This window comes from Coturnix japonica, chromosome 2, assembly GCF_001577835.2.
Source record: "Coturnix japonica isolate 7356 chromosome 2, Coturnix japonica 2.1, whole genome shotgun sequence".
Taxonomy (NCBI): Eukaryota; Metazoa; Chordata; class Aves; order Galliformes; family Phasianidae; genus Coturnix; species Coturnix japonica.
This window is the reverse complement of record NC_029517.1, coordinates 125,010,716-125,036,681: the sequence shown is the minus strand read 5'-3', so window position 1 is coordinate 125,036,681 and position 25,966 is coordinate 125,010,716. Positions and strand designations below refer to the sequence as shown.

The following is a 25,966-nucleotide window of genomic DNA, read 5'->3' as shown; positions in this document are numbered from 1 at the left end:
AAGGAAACCTGTCAGAAGCTGGAAATTAAACTGCAAACGGGATAGGAACGAGAATGCAGAAATTAAATGAACACTTAGCCTCAAAGGATGAAAGCTAAGCAGGACAGGGGGGTTACAATTTTATGGAGATAGGACTTGAAACATATCAATTAGCTGGACATAAGAGCTTAGCAGCCAAGTTCAGCAGACCAGATGATGCTAACTCAAAAACAACCCCCACACACAAAAAATAAAACCCAGAAACAATATCCCAAACACCACAGTGTGTATTTACTAAAAGTATGTCATGCTACAGCAACTTTGTGGATTTCCTGATGGCACTGTATAAACAAAAGGAAATGAAGCCCAAGAGGAGATGAAGATGATCTTTACAAAGTCAAGGGAGTAAAAGTCAAACCTCGTAAAAGAGAAGTGAGGGAGCTTTGCTTATTTGCTTGTTCCGTGTTCACATGTACATAAATCAGCTACGAAAAGGAGTGAAGAAGACAATTACTGTAAGTGGAAAGTTAACATCGTAACATCAGACCATGTTTAAACTCTACAGTTTTTAAACTTCAAATACAAGTCTGTAATAGCTTTACTGTATAGAATGGGATGGACTATATTCAACAATATCAGCACGTTAAAAGGACTTCTTTTATAATCCTATATATAATCCTAAAATATATTATAGATTCTAAAGGATGCTACCCTTGCTAAAATAAAATGAACATTATGATCTAGAAGCTGTTATCCAGTCACATGATATAATTCAACAGTAACAATGACCATATTAATTGTATCAAGAGTAATTTTACCTCTAGACAATGTATTAAGTAAAGCCCTTTTGGTTCCTGGTTGACCTGGGCGACATAACTTCAAGACTGTAAATGGGGACTAATCGGCATGACAGAGAAAGACAATGAAATTCACTAGGAGTATAATGCACAGACCTTCAGAGCAAACCTGCACTGTGAAGCTTAAGTTGCCTTTCATCCCTCCAAAAGTGAACGCCGTGGATATGAAGCTTATGGCAAAGTAGGAGAGACAGTGGCTGCACAAGCAGAGAGGTACAGAACTGGCTATACCTGTTTTACTACACAGGGAATCCCCAGCTGCCCATTAAGACAAGTTTCCATTCGGAAACAGCACGTCAATTGTCTCTGATAGCAACATGGATGAAAAGGAGAGAGAACTATCACACTAGACAAAGAAGCATTCATTCTGACTGTACATAAACCTTGGTTCAGTTAAATGCAAGACTTTAATGAATGACTATTATTTGCTTCGAGGACTCTCATACCACACTCATGAGAACAGGTTTTCGAGTTTAGGAGCTTTAAAGTTTTGCCTTTTTTTTCTTCTCCTTTCTCCTCACTGAAGACATTATCATAAATCTAAGGAGATAAATGGGAGGTATTCGTAGACAATATCGGTCTTTGAAAAATAGCTTTGAACTGCATCTGCTACTGTGAAATAGCACTGACAAGACCATTACAAGAGATGAGAGATTGAAGGTTCTCTGTCTCTCATCAGAGAAACAAGACAGCATTTTAAAAAGCTGCATCCCTTAACAAGTGTCTCAAGCTCTGTACTCCAAATCATTAGCAGTTCTAAAGTCTTGCCCTAAACATTAAATAAAACACACACAAGGAAGCAGTATTAGAAAGAAAAGTGGTTTTATTCACCTTAAGAGGTCTTCTGCATCTTGTACAGCAATAATGAATTTTTTACAAAGTAGTTGGATAATGAGCACCAGAATGTAATTAGTCTTGGGTGTTACAAAAGCTGGGACAATGTTTGCTTGGTAATTCTATTCTCATTGAATTTGTTATTGAAGACAATTAGGTGACTGGAATGAAAACACTCAGTAAAGCCAGAAGAGCAACAGCTCCCACAATGAAGACAAATGATTATAAATAAATCAAAGTATGCAGGCCCAGGATTAATTCAGGATGCAATACAAAAGAATATACTCAGAGGAATTACTTACTGAAATTTTCCACCAGGTCAAGGGCAACGTGGGTAGCAATATCCATTCCAGTATTTATGTAAGTCTGGCAGCTTTTCAGAGATGAGAGAGAGGAATTCACGGAGCTGAACGAGATCCTTGTACCCCTCAACATCTTGGAGTTGTTACCCTAGAAGTAAGAGACAAAACATTTTGAGTGTAGTTTACATCCAAAGAATTTTGGGGAGAAAACCGAACTGCAGATAGCTCACCATTAAGCACGGTTAACAGGACCGCTGAAACATCAGAGAGCAAGGATAAATCACAGAATCATAGAATGGCCTGGGTTGAAAAGGAACACAGTGATCATATAGTTTCAACCCCCCTGCCATGTGCAGGGTCACCAACCACCAGACCAGGCTGCCCAGAGCCACATCCAGCCTGGCCTTGAATGCCTCCAGGGATGGGGCATCCACAACCTCCTTGGGCAACCTGTTCCAGTGTGTCACCACACTCTGTGTGAAAAAACTCCTAATATCTAACCTAAACCTCCCCTGTCTTAGTTTAAAAACCATTCCCCCTTGTCCTAAGTGTAAGTGGTACTGCAAATCACCAAAGGGGTTTTTATCCTTCTTATTCAAAATTAAGCTCAGCTGCACCACAAGAAGCAACTTGCAGTTTTCACCTGCTTATTTCTATTGCAAAACCTCATAGATGTTAGCCTGAAAATTACCGCTCAACTTCAGATCCAAAAAAAGTCCACGTACCCAAAAGTCAGCCTGTTTTCTAGACACGTTATCAGCTACGCTAACAAGAACTATGACTTTCCACATCAAATTCAGCCCCTCCAACAAGCCTGTTACAACAGCTATTACTTGGAAAAAAATAAAGGGCAACTTATCTAATAATGCATTTAACAGTAAATCATCTTTATGTAAATAGTAACTAGGATTTCCAACAGTTACGCTGAGACCATACTGGGGAGCAGGAAGAGAAAAGAACCCACAACCAAAATTGATTTATAGTAGAAATTTTATCAAAACGGTACACAAAATGACAAGAGAATGAGTTGCTGTATGAACAATAGCTTGTGAAAGGCCAAAATCCAACAGATATAAGGACAAAGCTTTGCCCCAAGCCTTTCACACTGGCATCTCCCTCTTCTACTTACCCTGGGATTCCATAACTAACTCTTGCACTCATCCTAAAGTGAACAACATTGCTACGTTCCTCATGATCATGCAAATTATAAGACCTGAACACCTGCTGTCACGCTGTCTTCTCTGGGATAAGAAACAAAGAAGTAGTGAAGAATTAAACAGGCTTCTTCATTCTCTTCGTATTTGTGGAAGCACTGACCAAACTATATGGGAGCTACAGTTGTCATTTACACTGCTACATCACACCACTGCACTGGGAGTTAGACATCTCAAGTCGACTTTGGAAGGCAATTTAAGTACACTCAGACAACACTGTTGTTGCTGTTTACACCTCACTTCTGGAAAATATAATGAGGCAAACTGATCTGAAAAAGTGAGAGTAGAAAGTCAGTTGTTTTTGTTCTTTTGACAAAAACAATCCAATAGTCATAGAACCATGGAATCCTAGAATGGCTTGGGATGGAAGAGACCCCAAGGATCATGTAGTTCCAACCTCCCTGCCTGGCAGGGCCACCAAACATACACCTTTACTAGATCAGGTTGCCCAGGGCCCCGTCCAACCTGGTCTTGAACACCTCCAAGGACGGGGCACCCACAACCTCCCTGGGCAGCCTGTTCCAGGGCCTAACCACTCTCCTAGTGAAAAACTCCCCCCTAACATCCAACCAAAATCTTCCCTCTTTTAACTTAAAACCATTTCCCCGAGTCCTGCTATTATCAGCCCTTTCCAAGAGTTTACTCCCCTCCTGGGAGTAAGTTCCCTTCAGGTATTGAAAGGCTGCAATGAGGTCACCCCGCAACCTTCTCTTCTCCAGGCTGAACAAACCCAACTCCCTCAGCCTGTCCTCATAGGGGAGGTGCTCCAGCCCCCTGATCATCTTCCTGTCCCTCCTCTGGACCCTTTCCAAAATCTCCATATCTTTCTTGTACTGAGGGCTCCACACCTGGACACAGTACTCCAGATGGGGCCTCACAAGAGCAGAGTAGAGACGGACAATCACCTCCCTATCCCTGCTGACCACCCCTCTCCTGATGGAGCCCAGGATCCCATTTGCTTTCCGGGCTGCCAGAGCGCACTGCTGGCTCATGTTGAGTCTCTCGTCCATCAGGACCCCCAGGTCCTTCTCTGCCGAGCTGCTCTCAAGGACCACTCCTCCCAGCCTGTACAGGTGCCTGGGGTTCTTCCGGCCCAAGTGCAAAACCTTGCACTTTGCCGTGTTGAACCTCATTAGGTTCACCCGAAACGGCACCGAGCCCCGCTTCCCAACCCCCCCCTCACCCCCCATCCTCAAAGCAGACAGCCGAGCCCCCCGGGGCACCGGCCGCTCACCTCGTCCCCTCCGCCGAGGCCTGACCGAGGCAGCGGGGCGGAGCGATCGGCGGAACCGCCTCATCATCCCGCGCCTCTGCGCGACGCCGCCGTCATGTGATGGGGCTGGGCCGAGCCGTTCCGCCGCCTGCCCCGCTCACCTGCTGCCTCCGCCGCTCCTGTTTTTTGTTATGAGCCCGTTTTCTCATTAGAATTCCTTCGCCCAATGACCTAAAAGCCGACAGTCAAAAACAGGCAGCAGGACTCGTGCTGTGTGTCCGCATCCAGCTCCACAATGGTGGATTTCCTTGCTGAAAACAATCTGTGTGGTCAGGCGATTCTTCGGATCGTCTCCTGTGGCAATGCGATCATTGCAGAGCTCTTAAGGCTTTCCGAATTCATCCCCGGGGTTTTCAGGCTGAAGGACAAGGCTGATCAACAGAAGTATGGAGACATCATCTTTGATTTCAGTTACTTTAAGGTAAACCCCTTTCTTCTGTTGGTAAACTTCTCTGTAAAGCGTTGTTGTCCTGGTAGAACATAAGGCTTACAAAGCCAATACCTGACTATCGTGTTTATTACTAATAAGCTTCAGAATTGACCGTAGTGACCTGTTATTGCTGCAGTCCCCCTGTACTCAGCACTTGTGGGGCCTCACCTCGAGTACTGTGCTCAGTCCCTACAAGACAGACATTGAGGTCCTGGAATGTGCCCAGAGAAGGGCACAAATCTTATGGGGAGCAGAGAAGGGAACTGAGATTGTTCAGTCATGGAAGAGGAGGATCAGGGGAGACCTTATTGCTGTCTACAACAGCCTGAAAGGAGATTGTGGTGGGGTGGGAGTCATCCTCCCAGGTAACAGTGATAGGCTGACAGGTTTTTAACAGGCTCATGTTGCACCAGTGAAGGTTCAAGCTGAATATTAGGAAAGAATTCTTCCCAGAAAGAGTGATGAGGGATTGGCACAGGCTGCCCAGGGAGGTGGCGCAGTCCCTGTCCCTGGAGGTTCTGAAGAACAGGGTAGATGTGGTACCATGGAACATGGTTTAGTGGGTGTGATGGTTAGGTGACCTTCATGGTCTTATCTAACTTCTGTGATTTGCTTTGTGCTTACCAAAGATTTACCAAACTGAGGTAGTAACTGGGATGTGCTCGCATACAAACACTCCAGTTTTGGGCTGTCCTTCATTTTGTATAGTTTTGGTCATACTTAGTCTAATCTTACTTTAATTGAGGAGGAGTCTGGTGAGTGCTCTGTTCTCAGGCACCTGGGCAGAATAGCAGTATAACTAGTACCCACACATAGTTTTAGTGCTAAAAGGGAGTTACAATTTTGTGTATATTATGTAGAAGAACAGTCTTTCAGATGTATGAGGAGTCATCTGGCCTGTGAGTTTTGGCAAATACTGCTCATATAAGACTTGAGTTGTGGGTTTTCTTCTTGGATGTTATTCCTGAAGTAACTCTAAATGTTGCTTTCACCACCAGGTTCTGAGCCTGTGCAGTGGGTTGGGTTTTCTGGAGCAGTACTGTGGGCAGTATGCCCATCTTCCTTTGGTTATCTGTAGCTTATTCTTTGCAGCTGTGAAAGCTGCTTCTTGCTTTCCTGTTGGACAGTGCTGTGATTGTTCACTCCCTGGAAGTGTCACATGTGCTGAATCAACAAATGAAAAGCAGTGAGCATGACAAGTCCTTGTTTTCCTTACATCTTGCTAAAAGCTTAATCCCTCTATCATTCACCAGCATGATTTAGAAGGAGCTGCAGAGGCAGTGGAGTTTGACTTTAGCTGGTTTGTACGTTTAAATACATGTTAGTGGTACAGCAGTATTGGAGAGGAGGAGAACCAATAAGAGCTGTAAACTTTGGGTACTGTCTGGGAGCCTCAGATGCTGAAAACCTGAAGCACAAATGATTTCACAGATACCTTTAGATGTGTTTGATTAGAATATTTTTTAAATTATTTTTGTTTACACAAATTACTTGAAAATATAAAAGCAGATAGGTATGATTGGTGAGAAATGCCATTATAGAAAGCAGAAGATTGTTGAATGTTAAGGAAGCAAAGCAGCACTGCTGCTTTTCAGAGTGACTGCGCTATGGCTTCAGATACATCAGTCTTACCCGAAGTGTTAACCATCTTTTTCCATTGCTTACATAGAAGAAATCGTATCTAAAATCATTGTAAAAAAGTGTAGAACTCCTCTTAATGGAATATATTTTCAATCATAAAGTAGTTTGGAAAACTGCAAGCTCTTGTTTTAGTAGGAAAGGTTAGTTCTGTTGTAACTGTCACTCTGGTAGTTGTGTATTTTGTGTCCTAGTGAAAAACGGTATGGATGCAGTCAAACATTATCTCTAAACATAAGTGTCTTTTCTGTAGGGGCCTGAGGCGTGTGAAGGCAAACTGGAAGCGAAACCAGAGTTACTTGATTTAGATGAAGAATTTCGTGAGAACAACATTGAAATACTGACAAGATTTTATCTAGCTTTTCAGAGTGTACATAAATACATCGTTGACTTAAACAGGTATAGTAGCGTAAATGCATGTGGAGTTTCTTAAAGTCTTGATTTTTGTGGTTTGCAAAACAATGTGCCGGATCCTGGTGGGTTTGGATTTGTTGTTTTTTTTCTCTTTTGCTTTCCTTGTCGTTATTTTCCTAAACTTAAATCTTCAGTGGAGTTGCCTTAAATTTACTACACCTGCCTGTGGATGCAATAGGAAAAGTTCATGTCATAAGAAAGAATTCCAGAGAACCTTATATCTAAGATTTGCTTTTGCTATTGATTTTGTGTGAAAATATTGGTCTTATGGTAATACAGAATTTTACTGGAAAGCCCTTTACTAAGCAGAAATACTCCGTTCATCCAGATGAACATTCTCTGTTTCTAGCTCCTTTCAAATTGCAGTTTATATAAATTTAACATGTTTCTTGGGGGTATTTTTGGGATAACTTGAAAATATGGTATTTCTTCAGTATTTTACCCTTTGGAGGAGCTTTTCCTTCTCAGTACTTTGTTCTCAGGCTGTTACCCTCTCAAATGGTTATTAAGAGGATGTTATCTGGAATTTATGGAGCCTAGTTCACATAGACCATGTTGAAATGAGTATTTTCCCATCTGGTTGGCTCTAACTAGGAGTTCCATGTGGCCTCTCATTCTGTACTTTGCTGCTGCTTGTACTGCTGTGGGAGGTGTTCTGTTGTCTCTGTTGGCATTCAGAGGAATTTGGTCAATTGAATTCTGGGGAGACATATTTTGAGAGTAAAGTAGCCAATTACCAACTCTTTCTTATGGCTCCTAGATATTTAGATGACCTCAATGAAGGAATTTACATTCAGCAAACATTAGAAACAGTCCTCCTTAATGAAGATGGAAAACAACTTTTAGTAAGTATTCAAAGATGTTGTAGTAGTAGAAAATGAACAGATAAGTGCAAAACTAGAGAACAATTAAAATTCACCAAGAACGCTGTAATGCTGTGGCTTGCTTTGAAGAGGACAACCCAAAGTCTGCAGCCTGCTGTTCTCACATCGTATTGACTGAATAGTTGACATTCTGTTAGTTTGTCAGCACTTGTTTGTCTTTTGATGTTCCTTCATTCTTGCTTTTCTCACACAGTGCGAAGCACTCTATCTGTATGGAGTCATGCTACTGGTCATTGACCAGAAAATTGAAGGAGAAGTCAGAGAAAGAATGTTGGTTTCCTACTACAGATACAGGTAATGCATTTTGGTGTTCAGAAGTAGTCACCACGGAAAGAATGTAATATGGTTTATCCAGTTCACTGAGTTATTGCATTAAGATAAATGGGAATATTTGCACTTCTTTGATCATTCAGATAGACTGATAATTCTGCAGAACTCACTGGCTTTCAGCAGGGCTCCTTGCATTAGCTATTGTTATGGGTCTCACTGCAAAGCTGGAGCTAGAGACTTGAAGTCCACTGGCAAACTTTCAACTTAAGCTATGACTTGCGGCTATAGCACCACGAATGTGAGCTGTGAAGGTAACACAGTTTCCCAGATGAGAAGTTCTGAATATCTATATGGAAAATGCACTGCAAGTCAGACTTCTTGTAGTTACAGTCCTAGATAAGTTGGATCAAATATGAGATTTCCAGAGTGGACTGATAGCATCATTTTGTGACAGGTAGAATCTTAAAGGTTTTAAATGAAAATCCTTTCACACATAACTTAACTAGAAAATGGACTATGGTGTGCCTATGCTACTTCGTTTGCATTTATACTTCTCAGTATATATTGGAATCTCAATGTGAACATATATCAGTGTTCTTGTTTAGTATGGTGAGAACTTTATTCATGGGGTAAACATGCAAATGTCCCCCAGACCTTAATATCAAAGCTAAGTTGGATGGAGCTCTGGACAGCTGGAACTGGTGGGTGGCAGCTCTGCCCACAGCAGGGAGGTTGGACATCGATGATCTTTAAGATTCCTTCCAAGCTCAGCAATTCTATGATCTGATCATTTCTCTTGGAGGATGAACATTGCTACAAGGGAAGTGGAAGGAGGAAATGATGAGGTTACACAGCTCAGTTTTCATTCCTTCCTTTTGTAAAACAGTGCTGCTCGATCCTCTGCGGATTCCAATTTGGATGATATCTGTAAGTTGCTTCGGAGCACTGGATACTCAAGCCAACCTGGAGCTAAAAGACCTCCAAACTACCCTGAGAGTTACTTCAGCAGGGTACCCATAAGTGAAACATTCATCAGCATGGTTGTTGGCCGCTTGCGGTCAGATGACATTTATAACCAGGTGAGTTATTGTGAGAGAAAAGGGATCTAAAACTGAGTGCCAAGTATTGGGTTAGTATTGTAACCTGTAAAAGTTAGCAGACGTCTCCACAGTCAATTTCTATATTCTGTAAAATATGTCTGGTAAATACACTGCATGTATAAGCATGTCCAGCTTACCTGCATATCCTTATCTTGTACTGTGCTATATGCTGTATGTGTGTTGATGGATAGACAGTACTTTTCAAACTGCTTCATGATACTTGCAAGTGCTTTATGTTGTGTTATGTTATATTCTGTTTTATTTTGGTCTCTGTTCCCAGGTTTCTGCATATCCATTACCAGAACACCGCAGCACTGCCCTGGCTACTCAGGCTGCTATGCTCTATGTGATACTGTATTTTGATGCTTCTATTCTTCACACACAGCAAGCAAAAATGAGAGAGATAGTGGATAAATACTTTCCTGATAATTGGGTAAGATATAATTTGGTTTTAACTTTTTTCTCTGGGTTTTATGTTATAGAAGCAAGGTACTTAATTTTTACAGTATGCTTTCCAACCCCCTCCCCCACCAAACTAGTGTGCTCTGTGTATCTCTTCTGATTCTTTTTTTGGAGCAATCTTACGTGGTTCAGAATGAGGCACTCTGAGTCAATCCTTCTGGATAAGTGAGGACTGCTGCTCTTTAAGTATAACAATTACTGTTGTAAATACTTAAATCAGCTGTATTCTGATACCATCATGGTAAAGTGCTTCATAGAAAAGAAGACCTTCCAGTCTACATTGTTCTAGCTTCTGATAGTGTCTCCTTTACATTTTCCTCTGTACTTCTGATCCACATCTGGCTTTGTCTTACCCGTAACTTCCATTTAAGCAGTAGAAGCCTGCAGTCAGACCTCTTAAACCTTCTTTTCTCTATGTTAAGTAAACCCAGCTCCCTCAGCCTCTGCTTCCGTAGTGAGTCCCATCCTTGTGGCCTTCCACTCAATTCATTCTAGTTTGTCCACGCCTGTTGTGTACCAACGGGCTCAAATACAGACACACTACTCTAAATGGAACCTCAAGAGGGCTGGCAAGAGAGGAGCGGTCACTTCCCGCAATCCACTGGCCACAGTCTGAATGGTGTAGTGTGGTGTATAATTAGTCTTTATTTTCATAAGGCCATCTGCTGTTCGTGCCTATAACATATCACTTTCTAACGCTTGTTTTCCGCCTAGGTTATTAGCATTTACATGGGAATCACTGTAAATCTAGCAGAAGCATGGGAGCCCTACAAAGCTGCTAAAACTGCCCTCAACTACACACTGGACATTGCGAATGTAAAAGAGCAGGTACATAAACCAGATTTCAGTATTTTTAGTAAGATTTCAGTCTGTGTAATCATTTCAAATATCTATATTTTTTCTCATGTATGGAGTTGCTTGGATTTTATTCCAGTAGAATACTTTGAGTAACTTATTATCTATAAGAAGGTTAAAAATACTTTGGAATCTGGAGTTCTGGTCCTCTTAGCATTGCTTGTTTCACTTCCTCTTGTGGTATTTAGTTCCCTCGTGAGAGTTTCAAGGTTGTGACTTGACAGAATAGTTGCTGGTGCTCATCACGGTGTTGTTCAGTAATGGCATATCTTAAGCTCACTATAGCGTTTGTTCTGTCCTAAGTAGCTGTTTTAGAATTGATAGTAATAGAATAGCTAGATAGTTTTAGACAATGCGTCCCAAGCTTGTTTTGGGAATGAGAACACTTTTCTTACTTTGTCCCCATTAAGTTCTTGGAAACTTCAGCCACTTTATACATAGCGCATTCCTTGAGAGACAGCAATTATATTGATGCAAACGTTTTATGTTCTAAGGCGAACAGGTACGCTGCAGTCACTGAGCGAGTGCACACTCAGGTGCAGCAGTTTCTCAAAGAGGGCTGTCTAAGGGAAGAGCTGGTGCTGGACAATATTCCCAAGCTGCTGAACTGCCTGCGGGACTGCAATGTAGCAATCAGGTGGCTGATGCTTCACACTGCAGACACAGGTAAGAGCTCATGCCAGACTGTTATTTCAGAGTTGGCTGTCCTGCTGCACTGATGCTTCATCTTACGTCCCGAGACAAGTTCACTGTGTGCAGTCAGCAAAATGTCACCTGCTCTTTTTAGTGGCTTGTTGAACCGTTATTTTGTTATCATGCTCCCAAAATCATTATCTGAAATAAACATGCACGTATTTCCTTATGTGAGATGTGTTGCATCTCTGTGAATTTTCTATAAGTCTTAAGAAATGCTGAACTATGGGCTTCTGAATAAGGAATGCTAAATTCACTCTTGGTTTGCAGAAGCCAGCAAAGGAGTTTTAATGAAGCCAAAGCAACCCATAAACCTTTACCGTTTAAATGCACGGCTATACAAAGGTGATAAAATCCATATAAACGCAGGATAAGTGGGGATGAATCTATGAGACCAAATTGTTTTTGCTTTCAAGCTATTAAATACAAGTTTATATACAAAGATTGAAGAGTTTGGCCAAATTCTATACTCTTGTCCTTCCTTTTTCAGCTTGTGATCCAAATAACAAACGTCTCCGCCAGATAAAGGATCAAATTCTAACAGACTCAAGGTACAATCCCAAGGTTCTATTCCAGCTTCTCCTGGATACAGCTCAGTTTGAATTCATTCTGAAAGAGGTAACGTGCTACTGCAGTAGTACATTTATTACACAGGATAGTTAGAAGCAATGGATTATTTGCATTTAATCATGGGCTTTCTGTAGAGAGCTGCAAATGACTGCTGACTTTTTCAGTCTTCTCAGTACTTGGCAGTTTTTATTCTTTCTGAGTGTCTTTGTATTTATTGAGAACTTTGCATGAACATCCTGATGGTAAGCAGTGCTAATTCTTTTAATAGGTCAAATATCGAAGACTATGCTGAACTTTGATTATATACTTTTTTGGATAGAGCGTCTCTGTGTAGGCTGATGACTATGTGAGGTATAAATCTACATTGGATCAGTCTCTTCTAGTATCTGTAATTAAAAAAAAGATATAGAGTATTCTATAACTGGCTGAAACCCAGCAATATCTGTGTGTGTACATATGCAATTGATTTCTATCACAGGATGGTCATCTCACTGACCATACTTCTCAGTGCTTTTAATTTCATTATTTATATTCTGGTCAGGTCTTGAAGTTATGCAGCTCTCCCTGTAAGTCAGTTCTATCTGTTTCCAGTATTTTATTTCATTTCATTTTCTTTAGTGTGTCTTTTTGCCAGTTTCATAAACCAAATGCTTTGTTATCAATAGATGTTCAAGCAAATGCTGTCAGAAAAACAAGCAAAATGGGAGAATTACAAAAAGGAGGGATCTGAAAGGATGACTGAGCTTGCTGATGTCTTCTCAGGAGTTAAGCCTCTCACAAGAGTTGAGAAAAATGGTAATGACAGAAAACTGAACCTATGGGGGAGGAAAGGAAAAAGTTTTTATTTCTAAGCTAATACTGAAAGAAAATAGATGAGGTTAATAGAATCATAGAATCACAGAATTGCTTGGATTGGGAAAGGCCTTCAAGATCATAAAGTCCAACTGCAACCTGACCATACTACCCTAACTAACAACCCTGCACTCAGTCATGTCCCAAAACCATCCGGATGGTTTTTAAACACACCCACCTCCCTGAAGAGCCTATTCCAGTGCTTAACAACCCTTTCCATAAAGAAGTTTTTCCTGATAACCAACCTAACCTTGCCTTGGCACATCTTGAGGACATTTACCCTTGTCCTGTCACCTGTCAACAGTGAGAAGAGACTAACCCCGCTCTCACTGTGAGCACCTTTCAGATACTGGAAGAGAGCAATAAGGTCTCCCCTCAGCCTCCTTTTCCCCAGACTAAACAGCCCCAGTTCCTTCAGCCTCTCCTCACAGGGCATATTCTCCAAGCCTTTCACAGGCCTTGTTGCCCTTCTATGGATCTGCTCCAGCACCTCCATGTCTTTTCTGTACCAAGGTACAGATAATACTGATATACATATAATACTGATAATACAAAAAAAAGATGAACGTGCCTTAGATTCCACTGAGGTCTCTTACGTGTTGTGTTGCTTAGGTTTACTCTGTATATTCTGTATGTAAGCCTTGGTTAGGTTCCTAATATTAAGATGTAAATGTAAATTCATGATTTAAAGGACTTCTTTGTACAGATTTTGTAATGCCAGTTTGTTTCTGTAATTGTTTCACTGTGTTTTATGATATTCACCTGAGGGTTTGCTCTTTTAAAAGTCTCTGCATTGAAAGGCTGGCCGTGTAAAAAGTGAGATGAAGACTTTGTAAATACTCTCCTTTATGTATAGCAATTAGGGCTTCTTGGTTTTGTTTTTTTTGGGAGTATCCTAGTGGACTGTTTGGGGTTTTTCTGTTACTGCCCAGCAAGTTCCCTGCATCATTACTTCTTTACCACCCATGGAAATATTTGATTTATTTTTCTCTTGTTCTTGCCTAGAAAACCTTCAGGCTTGGTTCAGAGAGATCTCCAAGCAAATAATGTCTCTTAACTATGACGATTCCACTGCAGCAGGCAGAAAAACTGTGCAGCTGATACAGGCGCTGGAGGAGGTATGGCAAAGGCATGTTAAGATAAATGATAATTTACAAAACAGATCTTCATTTTAACAATAAGTGAAGTCTGTGTATCTCTGTGGTTTTGTATATACAGTCATCAGAATAGCCCATAGACTTCGTGATTGTAAATGAAGGGATACAGTATGAAAAAATTGTGCTTTTCTATTTGTAAATACAGGTCCAAGAGTTTCATCAGCTGGAAACTAATCTACAAGTTTGCCAGTTTCTGGCTGACACACGCAAATTTCTACATCAGATGATCCGAACTATCAACATTAAAGAAGAGGTTTTGATCACCATGCAGATAGTTGGCGATCTTTCTTACGCATGGCAACTAATTGACAGGTATCCCAGCGGGAGGCATTTCTTCCAAGTCATAGAATCATAGAATCACCAAGGTTGGAAAAGACCTTAAAGATTATCCAGTCCAACCTTTCACCTGTTACTAATAGCTCCCACTGAACCAAGTCCCTCAACGCGTTTCTGGATTGCACTGTTGCTAATGACAGATGAGTAGTTCCAGGGGAAGGAGCTGATTTGTTTTCTTTGTTTCCTACTCAGCTTTACATCTATTATGCAGGAAAGCATAAGAGTCAGTCCCTCTATGGTAACTAAACTCAGAGCTACTTTTCTAAAGGTAAGTATGAAGGTATATGAAGGTATTTTAATGCTGCAAGACATTGTTTGTTACATAGGCCTTAAGACTATAAAGTCACAGTTTAAATCACTTTTACCACTATTTTCTGTATCTAGCTTTATTTTTAGAATAAAATTACTGAATTGACTCAAGTTTAGTTTTTGTAAAGATAAAACCAAATAATGTGTGTTTCTCTATAGAAGCAGTAACATCGCTGCTGTTAGACAAAATAGTCTCATCATCCAGCCTCGATACGTTACAGTAACTTGGTGCAGACATCACTTCCAAAGGTTGAGTTTTCTGCATGTGTATCAGAGGAGACTGAGGATAGGTTGGTTTGTGCTGTTTGTCTGTCATGATGAAGATCTGGCATCAAATAAAAATATTGTCTGTAGAGTTAACTATGGGAAATAGCACAGGGAGAGGGGAGTAAAATTAGAGGGAAAAATATCTCATGCAACTGGTAGAATGAGGAATGTGGAATACTGAACTTCTTGACACTGTAATAAAACACTGCTATTTAGGAAGAATGAAGTATTTGAGTTGTAGCTAAAGAGCCCAGGCATAAGAGTAGAGTCACTTAATTCTTATTAGGAAAGCAGACATGAAGTCAAAATGTTCACTTTGTTCCTAGCTTGCTTCTGCTCTTGACCTGCCGCTTCTCCGTATCAATCAAGCAAACAGTCCTGACCTTCTCAGTGTATCACAGTATTATTCTGGCGAGCTGGTTTCCTATGTAAGAAAGGTAGGCATTTGAAGAGATGTCAGCTCGTTCTATGCTTATTTGTCCACAACTTCTGATTTATTAATATTTTTGTATAATGTAGTGACTGTTTGTCTTGTCTGTCTTTTTACAAAGGTTCTACAGATAATTCCGGAGAGCATGTTTACTTCTCTTCTCAAAATAATAAAGCTTCAGACCCACGACATTATTGAAGTGCCTACACGCCTTGATAAGGATAAGCTGCGAGATTATGCTCAGCTCGGACCACGATACGAGGTGCAGTTAAAACAGGGAATTCTTACAAATCATATTACATGGGGTAGTCAGTATTCTATATATTCTTTTAATTTTAAGGAATGAGGGGAATAACTACTTGTCTTGCATAAAGCTTCTCACTTGTGGCTTCTGTAGAACTGCATTGCCTCTGTTTGACATTGTAGATGTCTTAAAGGCAAATACTGGCTTTTCTGAACTCTGAGCATAAAGGTGCCTACCTAATAATTTAAAATTAAGTGAACGTGCTGCAGTATTTTGTTAGTGGAAATACTGAGGTGGATTCATTGCTAGCAGCAGGTTTTATCACAACTTCAAGCTGCTCCCCTTGGCCGCTCAGAGACACTGATTTGATGTTTTATACACATGATGCAGCAGGCCATGTCTCCCATAATCTTTGTAGAGCTTCTGAGTAGTGCCTGATCTCTCCTACTGGTAACATACCTATATCAATCCAATTAAAAGAAAGGTTGTTATTGCACAATAAGACTAGAACAAGATGTAAAATTGGAAGTACATCAGCGCAAATCACATTGATCTGCAGCAGGAAGCTACCACTGGAAAACATGTGTAACTTTCTGGAGCAATTATTTGTATCTGTTAAATCACTCGAATAACTTTTTATCCTCTTTTTCTATTAAAGGTTGCCAAGCTAACCCACGCGATTTCCATTTTCACTGAGGGTATCCTCATGATGAAAACTACGTTAGTTGGGATCATCAAGGTAATGTTCCTTTGTTTCAGTAAGAAAAAGTCACTTGGTGACAATTAGCACTTGAGCACAAATACTTCTGCATATTAGGCAAGACTTAGATAGAAGATTTAAAGAAAAGAAAGGAAACCCAAGAAAATATGAGCTTGCATACAGATCTTCAGACAGGTGGTTGGCATGGCATGCAGATTAGAACTGTGTTATTTAGGATCATTAAGGAGCTGCAGTTCTCCTTGTAAATAAGGTTCATCAACCTTAGTTGATATCTTTTTTCCCACTTTTCTGAAGAGCTGCTTCTTCCATTGGCAACCACTGTTCTTCCTGTATCTTTCAGGACTCCAAAAGCAACCATTCTTGAAGCAGTACACAGTTCTTAATATGTTCTGGTTTTTATGATTGTACAGCATTCTTAATGGATCATTAACAAACCCTGAATATGGGAACAACAAACATTTATTATTCAACTTAAAGGAACCATTTATTATCTCACAGAGGTACCTTAAGTATTTATCATCTGGACAAGCAGCTGGTGGGAAAGTGTGTCTGTGAGCACTGCTTTCCTATTACAAAATCAGTATTTAATGTAGCTCTTGGTAAACCTAATATCCTTTCATATTTTTGATAATTTTCTGATTTTCAGAGAAAAATGTTTCTTCTACTTAGGTGGACCCAAAACAATTACTAGAGGATGGAATAAGGAAGGAGCTGGTGAAACGGGTGGCTCTGGCTCTTCACAGGGGACTTATCTTCAATCCTCGAGCCAAGGTGTGTAGCAGCTTGATTTTATTTGATTTTGAATTTGATTATTTCTCAGCTTTCCTGGCAACTCTCTTTATTGTACTTCCTTCTAGGAAATAATTTTCTGTATAGATTTCCTTCATATAAAAAGGTAAATTTCTCAACTTCTTAAGGGTAGTTTGAAATGCCTTGCTTTGTGTTAAAAATAATGTATAGACGAGTAAGAGTGCATAGAATTTGAAGACCTATTTTTGTTCTGCTCTAAGGGTGCTTTGAATTGTGAGTTCACAGTTCAGTCCTTGTGGTGATTCATAGCAACATGCCAAGCAAAGAACACAAAAAGAAACAAGCAGAGTAAGGATTATGACTCCTTTTGTTCCTGTCCAGATTGTCAGATCTCTCTCGTAGATCAATCAATAGTAGTACTCAATCCTTCAGAAAAAGTTATATTTTTCCTCCTGTTTCTAAGAAGAACCGCTTGAAACGTCAGACAACCTATGTCACATTTCCCAGTGTCTTTTTACTTCTGGCTGGAGCACAGTGAAATGTGTGGAGCTCGTGGGTCAAAAAGGCATTTAGAAGTCTTGTATATCTTCTTTGTATTCTATTTATTCACCATTTTACTTTTATTGTCTTCTTCCCTCCTTAGCCAAGTGAACTGATGCCTAAACTGAAAGAAATGGCAGCAACAATGGATGGATTCCATCGATCGTTTGAATATATCCAGGATTATGTCAATATATATGGCTTAAAAATTTGGCAAGAGGAAGTGTCTCGTATTATTAACTACAATGTGGAACAGGAGTGCAACAACTTCTTAAGAACAAAGGTGCCAGTCAAGACCAAAAGTCAATAAATGCTCTTACAGTGGGATGCTGAAGTTTGAGTGATAGAACAATTGTAGTCCATCATGCGCAGTATGATGTACATACAGTACAGGATCACAATAGTCTCCTGTATATCTGTAGTTCGCCATCTGTGCACAGACGCTGTAGTTGCCAGATCTTATGGCATTTCACAACTAGAGGGGTGAATAGATTTTTGTTTAGCTAACAGAACAGCGGACAGTTTACCACAGAAAGAAGTAGATTAAATTCCTGCTAGGGGTGGAAGTCATTTTCTCAGTCTTCACTCTTACAATTTGCTTGCCCTTTGTCATAAGATTCATTCTTCTCTTTATAGTGTTCTGCTGTGTATGACCTACTGTGTTGTTCTGTGTTGTACTCTTGGTCTTAAAACAATTTTGGGAGCAAAGTAAAAATGTAAAATACTCTTAAAACTTATTTTTCAGATTCAGGACTGGCAAAGCATGTACCAGTCTACTCATATTCCTATACCAAAATTCACACCTGTAGATGAATCTGTAACATTTATTGGTCGTCTTTGTAGAGAAATCCTGAGGATCACAGACCCTAAGTAAGTACTGTGCAGCGCAAGCTGTATTAAAGCTGTATTAAAGCTGCTTGCATTAAATTAGTTCAATTCCACTGTATTCAAGGGAAATATGCAACAAATGGTTTTTATTTGACTGAAACATCGTCCTATTTATCTAAAACGTTTCTAAAATTTACCTGATCTGCCTTCTACCTTTTAAATAGTAGAGTAGAAAAGTTGTGATATTAGTAATAGAAGCAAAACAATGTGGGAACCCGTGTTACTCAGGTTATCACAAAACCTGTCTGCAGCTTGTTCTGAAATATGTTATTTTTTCAACTCTTCCTTAGGATCACATGTTATATTGACCAAATGAACACCTGGTATGATGTCAAAACTCATCAGGAAGTAACCAGTAGTCGCCTCTTCTCAGAGATACAAGATACTTTGGGTACCTTTGGTCTCAACGGTTTAGACAGGCTGCTGTGTTTCATGATTGTAAAGGAGCTGCAGGTATTTCTTGTACTTTAGTTTCTCAAGATTGCATTGCTTTCATTGCTGAGTACCTTTGCTAGTGAAATATGAGTTCTGTTGACTTTTGGAAGTCAATTTGACTTTTGTGATTTCAACCCCAAAGGTAGAATGTCAGTTGTGGGTGGAAGACCTGTTGCTCTAGAGTAAATGGAGCTGGTGAGTGTAGGTTATGTGTTACACAGTGCCTCTCAAGCATCAGTTTCTGCCTGTGCATGCTCAAATTTGACCTCGGGTCAGGTTTTATTTTCCTGTCTAGATATCAACAAGAAGATTGGACTGTTTGAGTCCATTTTGCTATAAATACAGTGTCAGTTCTTTGCAGTGCCTGTGATGCAAGTCTTCCTTTGAGAGAACTAGTCCTAGTTAAAGATTTTGAATCAAATAAAATACTGATTCCTCCTTGAAATGAAATACTGAGTTCCTCCTTGGCAGTTGAACACCAAATGGTCTGCAGTGAGTTTATGCATTGAAGAGGTGTAATTGTCCTAACACTGATGAGTGTAATTCAGCAAAGCAAGTGGACTGACTACAGGAGTCCAGAACTCTTCATTTGTGGAAATACTTTCCTTGCTTCTTGTCCAGTGGCAAAAGAGCAATGCTGAAAATGCTGTTGTGCCATCAAGCATAGCACACATGTGAGGGTTTTACTTGTCTTTCTTTTATTTAGAATTTCCTCAGTATGTTTCAGAAAAACATACTACGAGACAGGACAGTCCAGGATACATTAAAAGCTCTTATGAATGCTGTCAGCCCTCTCAAAGGAATTATAGGTGAGTGCTTTCTGGTTAAGATGAAAGGAAGCTGTTGTCTCGGGACGCTTGCTTTTACCTCTTCATTTTTTTTGTTTTTGTTTTTTTCTTCTCAGCAAATTCCAACAAGGTTTACTCTGCAGCAATTGCAAAAACTCAGAAGATCTGGACTGCGTATTTAGACTCCATAATGAAGGTAGGCTGACACTGTTCACTGATGCATCGGATCCACTCTAAGCTTTTGGTTATGCAGGGGAAGAAGAGAAATGAGGTGTAACGAGGACTTTGTGTGATCTATTTTACTATAAACTGTATGTTGTTACTCTTGCAGTTTTCCCTTAGTTTGTATTTCTTCTTCCCCCACTGCATTCAGTAAAATATAACACTTCATTGTCTCTTTTTTGCACAAACAGGTTGGTCAGATGCAGATCTTAAGACGGCAGATTACCAATGAATTAAATTATTCCTGCAGGTTTGACTCCAAGCACTTGGCTGCTGCGTTGGAAAATCTCAATAAGTAAGAAGTAAAACGTGTTGAAGGGCTGCATGTATCATTACTGCACTGTAGTTATTTGGATTGTTGTCAGCTAAACAGCTCTTGAGATCTGTATTTTGGCAAAATAGGGAGTCTGACTGGACTAGATACTTCCAGGGTTGGGACATACACAACTTCTCTGGGCAGTCAGTTTTAGTACCTCACCACCCTCTGTGTAAAGAATTTCTTCCTAATTTCTAATCTAATAATCTACCTTTTTTTAGCATAATGCTCTATACGTCTTTAGGTACTGGAAAGCTGCTGTATGATCTCCCTGGAGCCTTCTCTTGACCAGGGTTAACAACCCCATGTCCCTCAGCCTCTCCTCATAGACAGGAGAGGTGCCTCAGCTCTCGGATCATCCTTGTGGCCTTCCTCTGGGCTTCGTCCAACAGATCCATGTCCATCCAGAGCTGGATGCAGTGCTATAGGTGGTGTCTGCCCCTCTGCTCTGCTCTTGGGAGTCACCTCTCTTGCTCTGATGGCAATGCTTTTGATGCAGCCCAGAACACAATTGGCCCCTTGGGCTGCAAGCACACATGGCTGGCTCACATTGCGTTTCTCACTGACAACACCACTAAATCCTTCTCATTAGGGCTGCTCTCAGTCCGTTCTTCACCCAGTTTGTATTTGGGCTTAGGATTGCTCCAACCCAGGTACAGGACTTGCATGTGGCTGTGTTGAACTTCATGAGGTTTGTGCATCTCAAAGGCTGTCCGGGTCCCTCCAGCATGTTATGCACAACATACACTGGATGATAAATAGGAACAATGAAAGCAGTGTTAATTTCTAAACAAAACTGTCCTTGTAGAAAGGTTTAAAAGCAAGGTTGTTTAGTCTTGCTTGTAGCCATTGGCAGGTTTTGTGTGCATAAAGAGTTGTGTATGAATGAGATGTGTCATCGTGTGAGGTTTATTTCCGCATAGTTCAAGTAAGTGTTTAATGCAATTAACTGCTTTCTCTTGCAGAGCCATACTGGCTGATATAGAAGCACATTACCAAAATCCATCACTGCCTTATCCTAAAGAAGACAACACTCTTCTGTATGAAATCACAGCTTACCTGGAAGCAGCTGGCATTCACAATCCATTAAATAAGGTCAGGCTGACATTTGAGGGCTTGATGTAATTTGCTTTTCTCTCATGTTGTTAATTGAGGGGGAACATGTTATGGGAAACGTATGTCCTTTTTATTTTCCTCTCTCCTCAGATCTACATCACAACAAAACGCCTGCCGTATTTTCCCACTGTCAACTTCCTGTTTCTGATCTCACAGTTTCCAAAACTTCAGTACAGCAAAAATTTAGGTACTGTACGGGTTGTCCACTGTCTGAATCTAATGAAAGCCTATGTGAAACCATCTGCCAGCTCCCCATTAGCTGTGTGGTTCAGCATAGTGCGGTATGGTGTAGGATGTCCCCTTGGCCCTGTCCCTTCTCAGCTACTTGTGCCCCCCAGCTCCTTCCTGCAGGGCAGCGTGAGAAGCTGAAACATCCTTGGCTCAGTGTAAGCACTGCTCTGCAGCAACAAAAACATCGGTGCTATCAATATTATTCTCATCCTGAATACACAGCTACTACGTGGCAGCTACTAGAAGGAAAATTGACTATCTGAAAGGTGCTTACAGTGAGAGCAGGGCTGGTCTCTTCTCACTGGTGACAGGAGACAAGATGAGGGGAAATGGCCTCAAGTTGTTCCAGGGTAAGTTTAGGTTGGATATCAGGAAAAACTTCCTTACAGAAGGGGTTATTAAGCGCCAGAATAGGCTCCCCAGGGAGGTGGTTGAGTCACCATCCCTGGATGTGTTTAAAAACCATTTGGATGTGGTTCTCAGAGATATGATTGAGTGGGGGGTTGTTAGTTAGGGTACTATGGTCAGGTTGAGGATGGACTCAATGATCTTTAAGGTCTTTTCCAACCTGATTCTATCTCTATGATTCTATCCTAGCTAAAACCACGACTTAGTAAAACAAAATAAAGTGGTGCAGGAAACAACATCCAAACTTCTGCCTTTGCCATTCCACCCTATGCCTTTGTTAATGTCCCTAAGCCATTTGCTGTGAGAGAAATACAGTCGTGACGTTGGTTTTTGATTTTAGTGTGGACAGGCAGAACAGGCCCAGAAGAAAATCTTATGAAAATACATAACGCGTTCTGCCCCCAGGAATAGGCTGCTTTATAAACATGTGCTTTGGGGTTTGTTTTGTGTGCAGGCATGGTGTGCAAGCGGCCAGCTGATCAGATTGACTGGCTTCCCTTAGTTCTGGGGCTTCTCACCTTGTTGAAACAGTTCCACTCAAGGTACACGGAGCAGTTTCTGACTCTGATCGGTCAGTTCATTCGTTCAACGATGGAGCAGTGCGTCAGGTATCCACATTTCACTTTTCCTTATGTCACCTCCACTAAGGGCTTCTGCTGCTTTTTTCTTAGCGTAGTACATTCGGCGTAATAATACTGTTTGACTTGAGTCTAAGATTAAAGTGTGTCTCTTCTTGTAATGGAATCACGTGGTATGTAATGGAAAAAGTATTGTGTGAAGCTTGGCATTTTAGTAGAGTGTTACGCAGGGAGCCACGTGGTAAGATGGTGGTCTCCGTGTTTGCTTAACATTAGCCAGAAGATACCAGAGATGCCTGCTGACGTGGTGGCTGCCCTCATGTTCCTGGAGGATTACATTCGCTACACAAAACTACCAAGGAAGGTAAGAACAAATTCCCCGTCTCACTGGGTGTGCTGTCCTCACTGAGCTGCAATGTGTCTCTACGTCTGAACACAGCAGCAAGAGAAAATTCAGGGAGCTGGGGGATGCCCATAGGGGATGTTAATGGATGTGGCAGCTGATGGTAGAACAGTTTCTACACCAGCTTGAATCTGCCTGGATTCTTTTCAGACCATTCAAGTGCTATTCACTGCAAGGTTTTGTTTTTTTTCTCCCTTCATTCTTACAGGGGGCTGAAAAAAAGCTCTGATGAGGTATTCTAAATAATAGGTGTAGTTTCTGTTGGAAAGAGACTCGTACACGTTCTATATGGAGCCCTATTCTGGGGAACTAAGTTTGGTTTATGCCACAGCTGCATACCTGAAGCTGTGCCTACTTTAGAATATGGCATCATTTGTAAATGAATCTGTAAATGAACATCCAAAACGATGGGCTTGCTCGGAATGTCCAGAAGCAGCCTTTACCCTTTGTAGATGTTCTGTCAAAGAACACCAAACTAAAATAGAGATGAGAAATCTGTTACCTGACAGGAATGGCTCAAAATGGGTTTCTTTGTGTCTGTGTAACCAAGAGCTCTGTACAGCGTGTGTTACTTCTGTGCTTGGTGTAACCTATCTTGATGTTAGTCCTTGTATCTTTATGGAAACTGTATTTTTCTAGAAGATTCAGAGAGGGTGGAAAATACAGGAAGGATTTTCTGTTTTGTATGGACTGGAGGAACAGCCTGTTTCCATTCAATCTTCTCATTGCTGGGGGGCTTTCAGGAAACGAAAAGAGAAAACCAAAGTTCTCAGATGTTGTGGAATGAAATAATAACAAGTGTAGCAACACTCTGAGTCTAAGGCTGAGAGCTGTTCAGGAAGTCTGAGTCTCTGGCCCTTCGTTGCCTTGCCTTCCTTCCAAAGAAGCAGGGCTTCCTGTGCAGCTTCTGTATTTCACGTACAAGGGAAGTTCTAAAAGTCTTTGCTTGTAGAGACACTTTCTCTTGGATGCAGTGTGACTTAACGGCATTTGAAGATGCAAAAATAATTTACATATGAGATTACAAATAAGGCATAATCCGATCTGGTCGAGTCCATACCTTAGTTAAGAAAAGTTGCTGATTCCTAGCTGTACTTTGGGCTAAAAGGGAGACTCTTCCAGTCTTACCCTCATTCCCCACCTCAGCCTGGTGCTGTCTGGAACCTCTGGGCCCAACAACCTCCCGCAGCTCTGGACTTGCTCTACTTTACATGCCTGGCACGGTGCTCATTCCTTGTTCAGGTCAACAGGCTCACATGCTCAAATGGTAGATTAAGAATGCAGCATTAACGGACAAGCAGAACACATAAACGAACAGTGAACCTGACCAGCTCCTTTCCTTTAGGTCGTTGAAGCACACGTGCCCAGCTTCATATTCGATGAATTCAGGACTGGTCTATGAATATGGAGAAGGACCAAGGCTGAAAGAAGGGACTGAAGATGAGAAAAGTACAGCTTTTCCTGTGCTTTGAGACAGCTGCAGGTGCTGCCTCAACAAACTGCAACCAGCAGCCAGCCGCTGTCATTCATGCTTGTTTCAATCTTGGCATGATCTGCGCTGAATCTCATCCCTGCTCTGCACATTATAATGGTGTACGCAGTTGTTTACGTATCAATCTTTTAGTTTTTTGTTCTAAATAACTCTTTGTGGAAACTGGACTTTTGTATCGCAGATGAGCAACGCAATTGGAAATAAAGAGATTGAAATGTTTGCTGGGACTGGTGAGTCCAGTTTCCTTGTTAAAAGGATGGACTGAGCCTTTGTTATTAAGGCAGTTGTGACTGATTTCATGTTTCAGGTTGTGTTTGAGTTAACTCGGGCTGCAGCTTAATGGCGATGTAAATTACTACTGTAACTCAGTGAGCAGAAAAACCAACTGTGAGGAAACCATTAAGGAAAATGGGGGTTCACAGTTCAAACGTTCCTCCCTGGGATTTATCATTTCCAGGTTGGATGAGGCAGCCTGAACCAGGAAGGGGCCAGCAGCCCATGGCAGGAGTTGGGGCTGGGTGGGCTTTAAGCTCATTCTGACCCAACTGTAACTCCATGAAATATGTTACCAGGAGACAGAAGTGCTGTGCACAAGTAAAAGCAATCTGGGTACAAAGAAAACCACAGTAACTCAATCAACACATCCTGTTTCCACTGCCAGTTCCTGGGTTACCGCACGGCCACAGAGAAGGCCCAGCTGTCAGCTTACAGCAAACCCTTCAACACAACATGGGAACCTGGAGAGCAATGAGCCCAGACACGCCGAGGCAGTAAATCATCCCTCTTGCCCGTGGTTTGTGCCTGCAGAGGGATACATGCTGCAGTGCGATCATTGCCAGTGAGTGGCATTTCAGTCCTGCACTGGATGAAGACCGAACCTCACACACATCATAAAGCAAAGCAAGAGTTGCTCAAGGTTGAAGCACGCCCACCACATTCTCAAACAAGCAACCCAGCTCCTGCTGGGTCCTCCTCTGCAAGAGGAGCTACACCTGGGAGCCCCACATGGACATTCAGGCTCTCAGTGCTCACTCAATCAAGGCCGTATCATATGAAGTTCATAAAACATGCTGGGACCTATTGTCTGCTCTGGCACAACGCTCACAACCCACACAGGGCAGCCTGACCCACCCAGTGCTGGCAGCCATCCCTGCGCATCCCATTAACCCCCTTCCTCTTCAAACAACACCCGGCAGGAGCTCTGTACAGCTGATGAAAATCCAAGTGCGCCCTGGAAGAACAAATGAACCACTGGGATAGTATAGGTGAGACCATTTCCAAGTCACAAATGAGAACACGATACCCCTCACTAAGCTGCCTGGGTGCTGCTCTCATGCCCATGGCCTTGCTTTTAACAAGCACTGTTATTCAGTGCTTGGATTGCAGATGTGCTCACAGCCTGGCTCCCAAACCCATGTCCTCTCTTTACCATCTCTTCAGCCTCTGAAAATGCCCCCAGCGAAGCCTGCTGCAACGTACAGCTGCTGGTGCAAAGGTTGATGTTGTGCTGAGTTGTGTTTCCCATGTTTTTTTCCTCTGTATCCCTTCGCTGACAGCTCCCAGTGCCTCATTCCATTTCTGACTGCTGCTGCAAACTGAGCAGCCCAGGGAGGGCCATGGGGACTGCGGGGTCTCATTCCTGAGCACTTATAGCTGGACACGAGTAGAGGCAGCTTCTGCTTTATGCCTCTTTGCTCACAATTAGCAA

At 41.5% G+C, this 25,966-nt stretch overlaps 2 protein-coding genes across 3 annotated transcripts in view; one reads left to right on the top strand and one right to left on the bottom strand.

The window, feature by feature from the left end:
* Nucleotides 1-4,514, bottom strand: part of NSMCE2 (NSE2 (MMS21) homolog, SMC5-SMC6 complex SUMO ligase) — a 117,398-nt gene extending 112,884 nt beyond the window's left edge. Inside the window, exons 1-2 of the mRNA XM_015856275.1 lie at nucleotides 4,421-4,514; nucleotides 1,973-2,120 (exon numbers count right to left, since the gene is read on the bottom strand). Coding sequence (XP_015711761.1) covers nucleotides 1,973-2,105 — 133 coding nt within the window. The 5' untranslated portion in view covers nucleotides 2,106-2,120; nucleotides 4,421-4,514. The remainder of the gene's footprint in view (nucleotides 1-1,972; nucleotides 2,121-4,420) is intronic.
* Nucleotides 4,515-4,527: 13 nt separating this feature from the next.
* Nucleotides 4,528-24,485, top strand: WASHC5 (WASH complex subunit 5). 2 transcript variants are annotated; one of them, XM_015856270.1, is made up of 28 exons: nucleotides 4,528-4,880; nucleotides 6,781-6,926; nucleotides 7,702-7,786; nucleotides 8,019-8,119; nucleotides 8,982-9,174; nucleotides 9,476-9,628; nucleotides 10,372-10,485; nucleotides 11,007-11,178; nucleotides 11,696-11,823; nucleotides 12,441-12,570; nucleotides 13,633-13,745; nucleotides 13,930-14,096; nucleotides 14,313-14,388; nucleotides 15,023-15,133; nucleotides 15,248-15,388; nucleotides 16,029-16,109; nucleotides 16,761-16,862; nucleotides 17,485-17,664; nucleotides 18,127-18,251; nucleotides 18,560-18,722; nucleotides 19,411-19,513; nucleotides 19,609-19,688; nucleotides 19,906-20,009; nucleotides 20,996-21,125; nucleotides 21,237-21,333; nucleotides 22,240-22,393; nucleotides 22,640-22,727; nucleotides 24,112-24,485. In XM_015856270.1, the coding sequence occupies exons 1-28, from the start codon at nucleotides 4,695-4,697 to the stop codon at nucleotides 24,166-24,168; spliced, it is 3,480 nt and encodes a 1,159-aa protein (XP_015711756.1). In that variant the 5' UTR covers nucleotides 4,528-4,694; the 3' UTR covers nucleotides 24,169-24,485. The 2 variants fall into 2 exon arrangements, with proteins under 2 accessions (XP_015711756.1, XP_015711757.1); XM_015856271.1 differs by lacking the exon at nucleotides 17,485-17,664.
* Nucleotides 24,486-25,966: the final 1,481 nt, after the last annotated feature.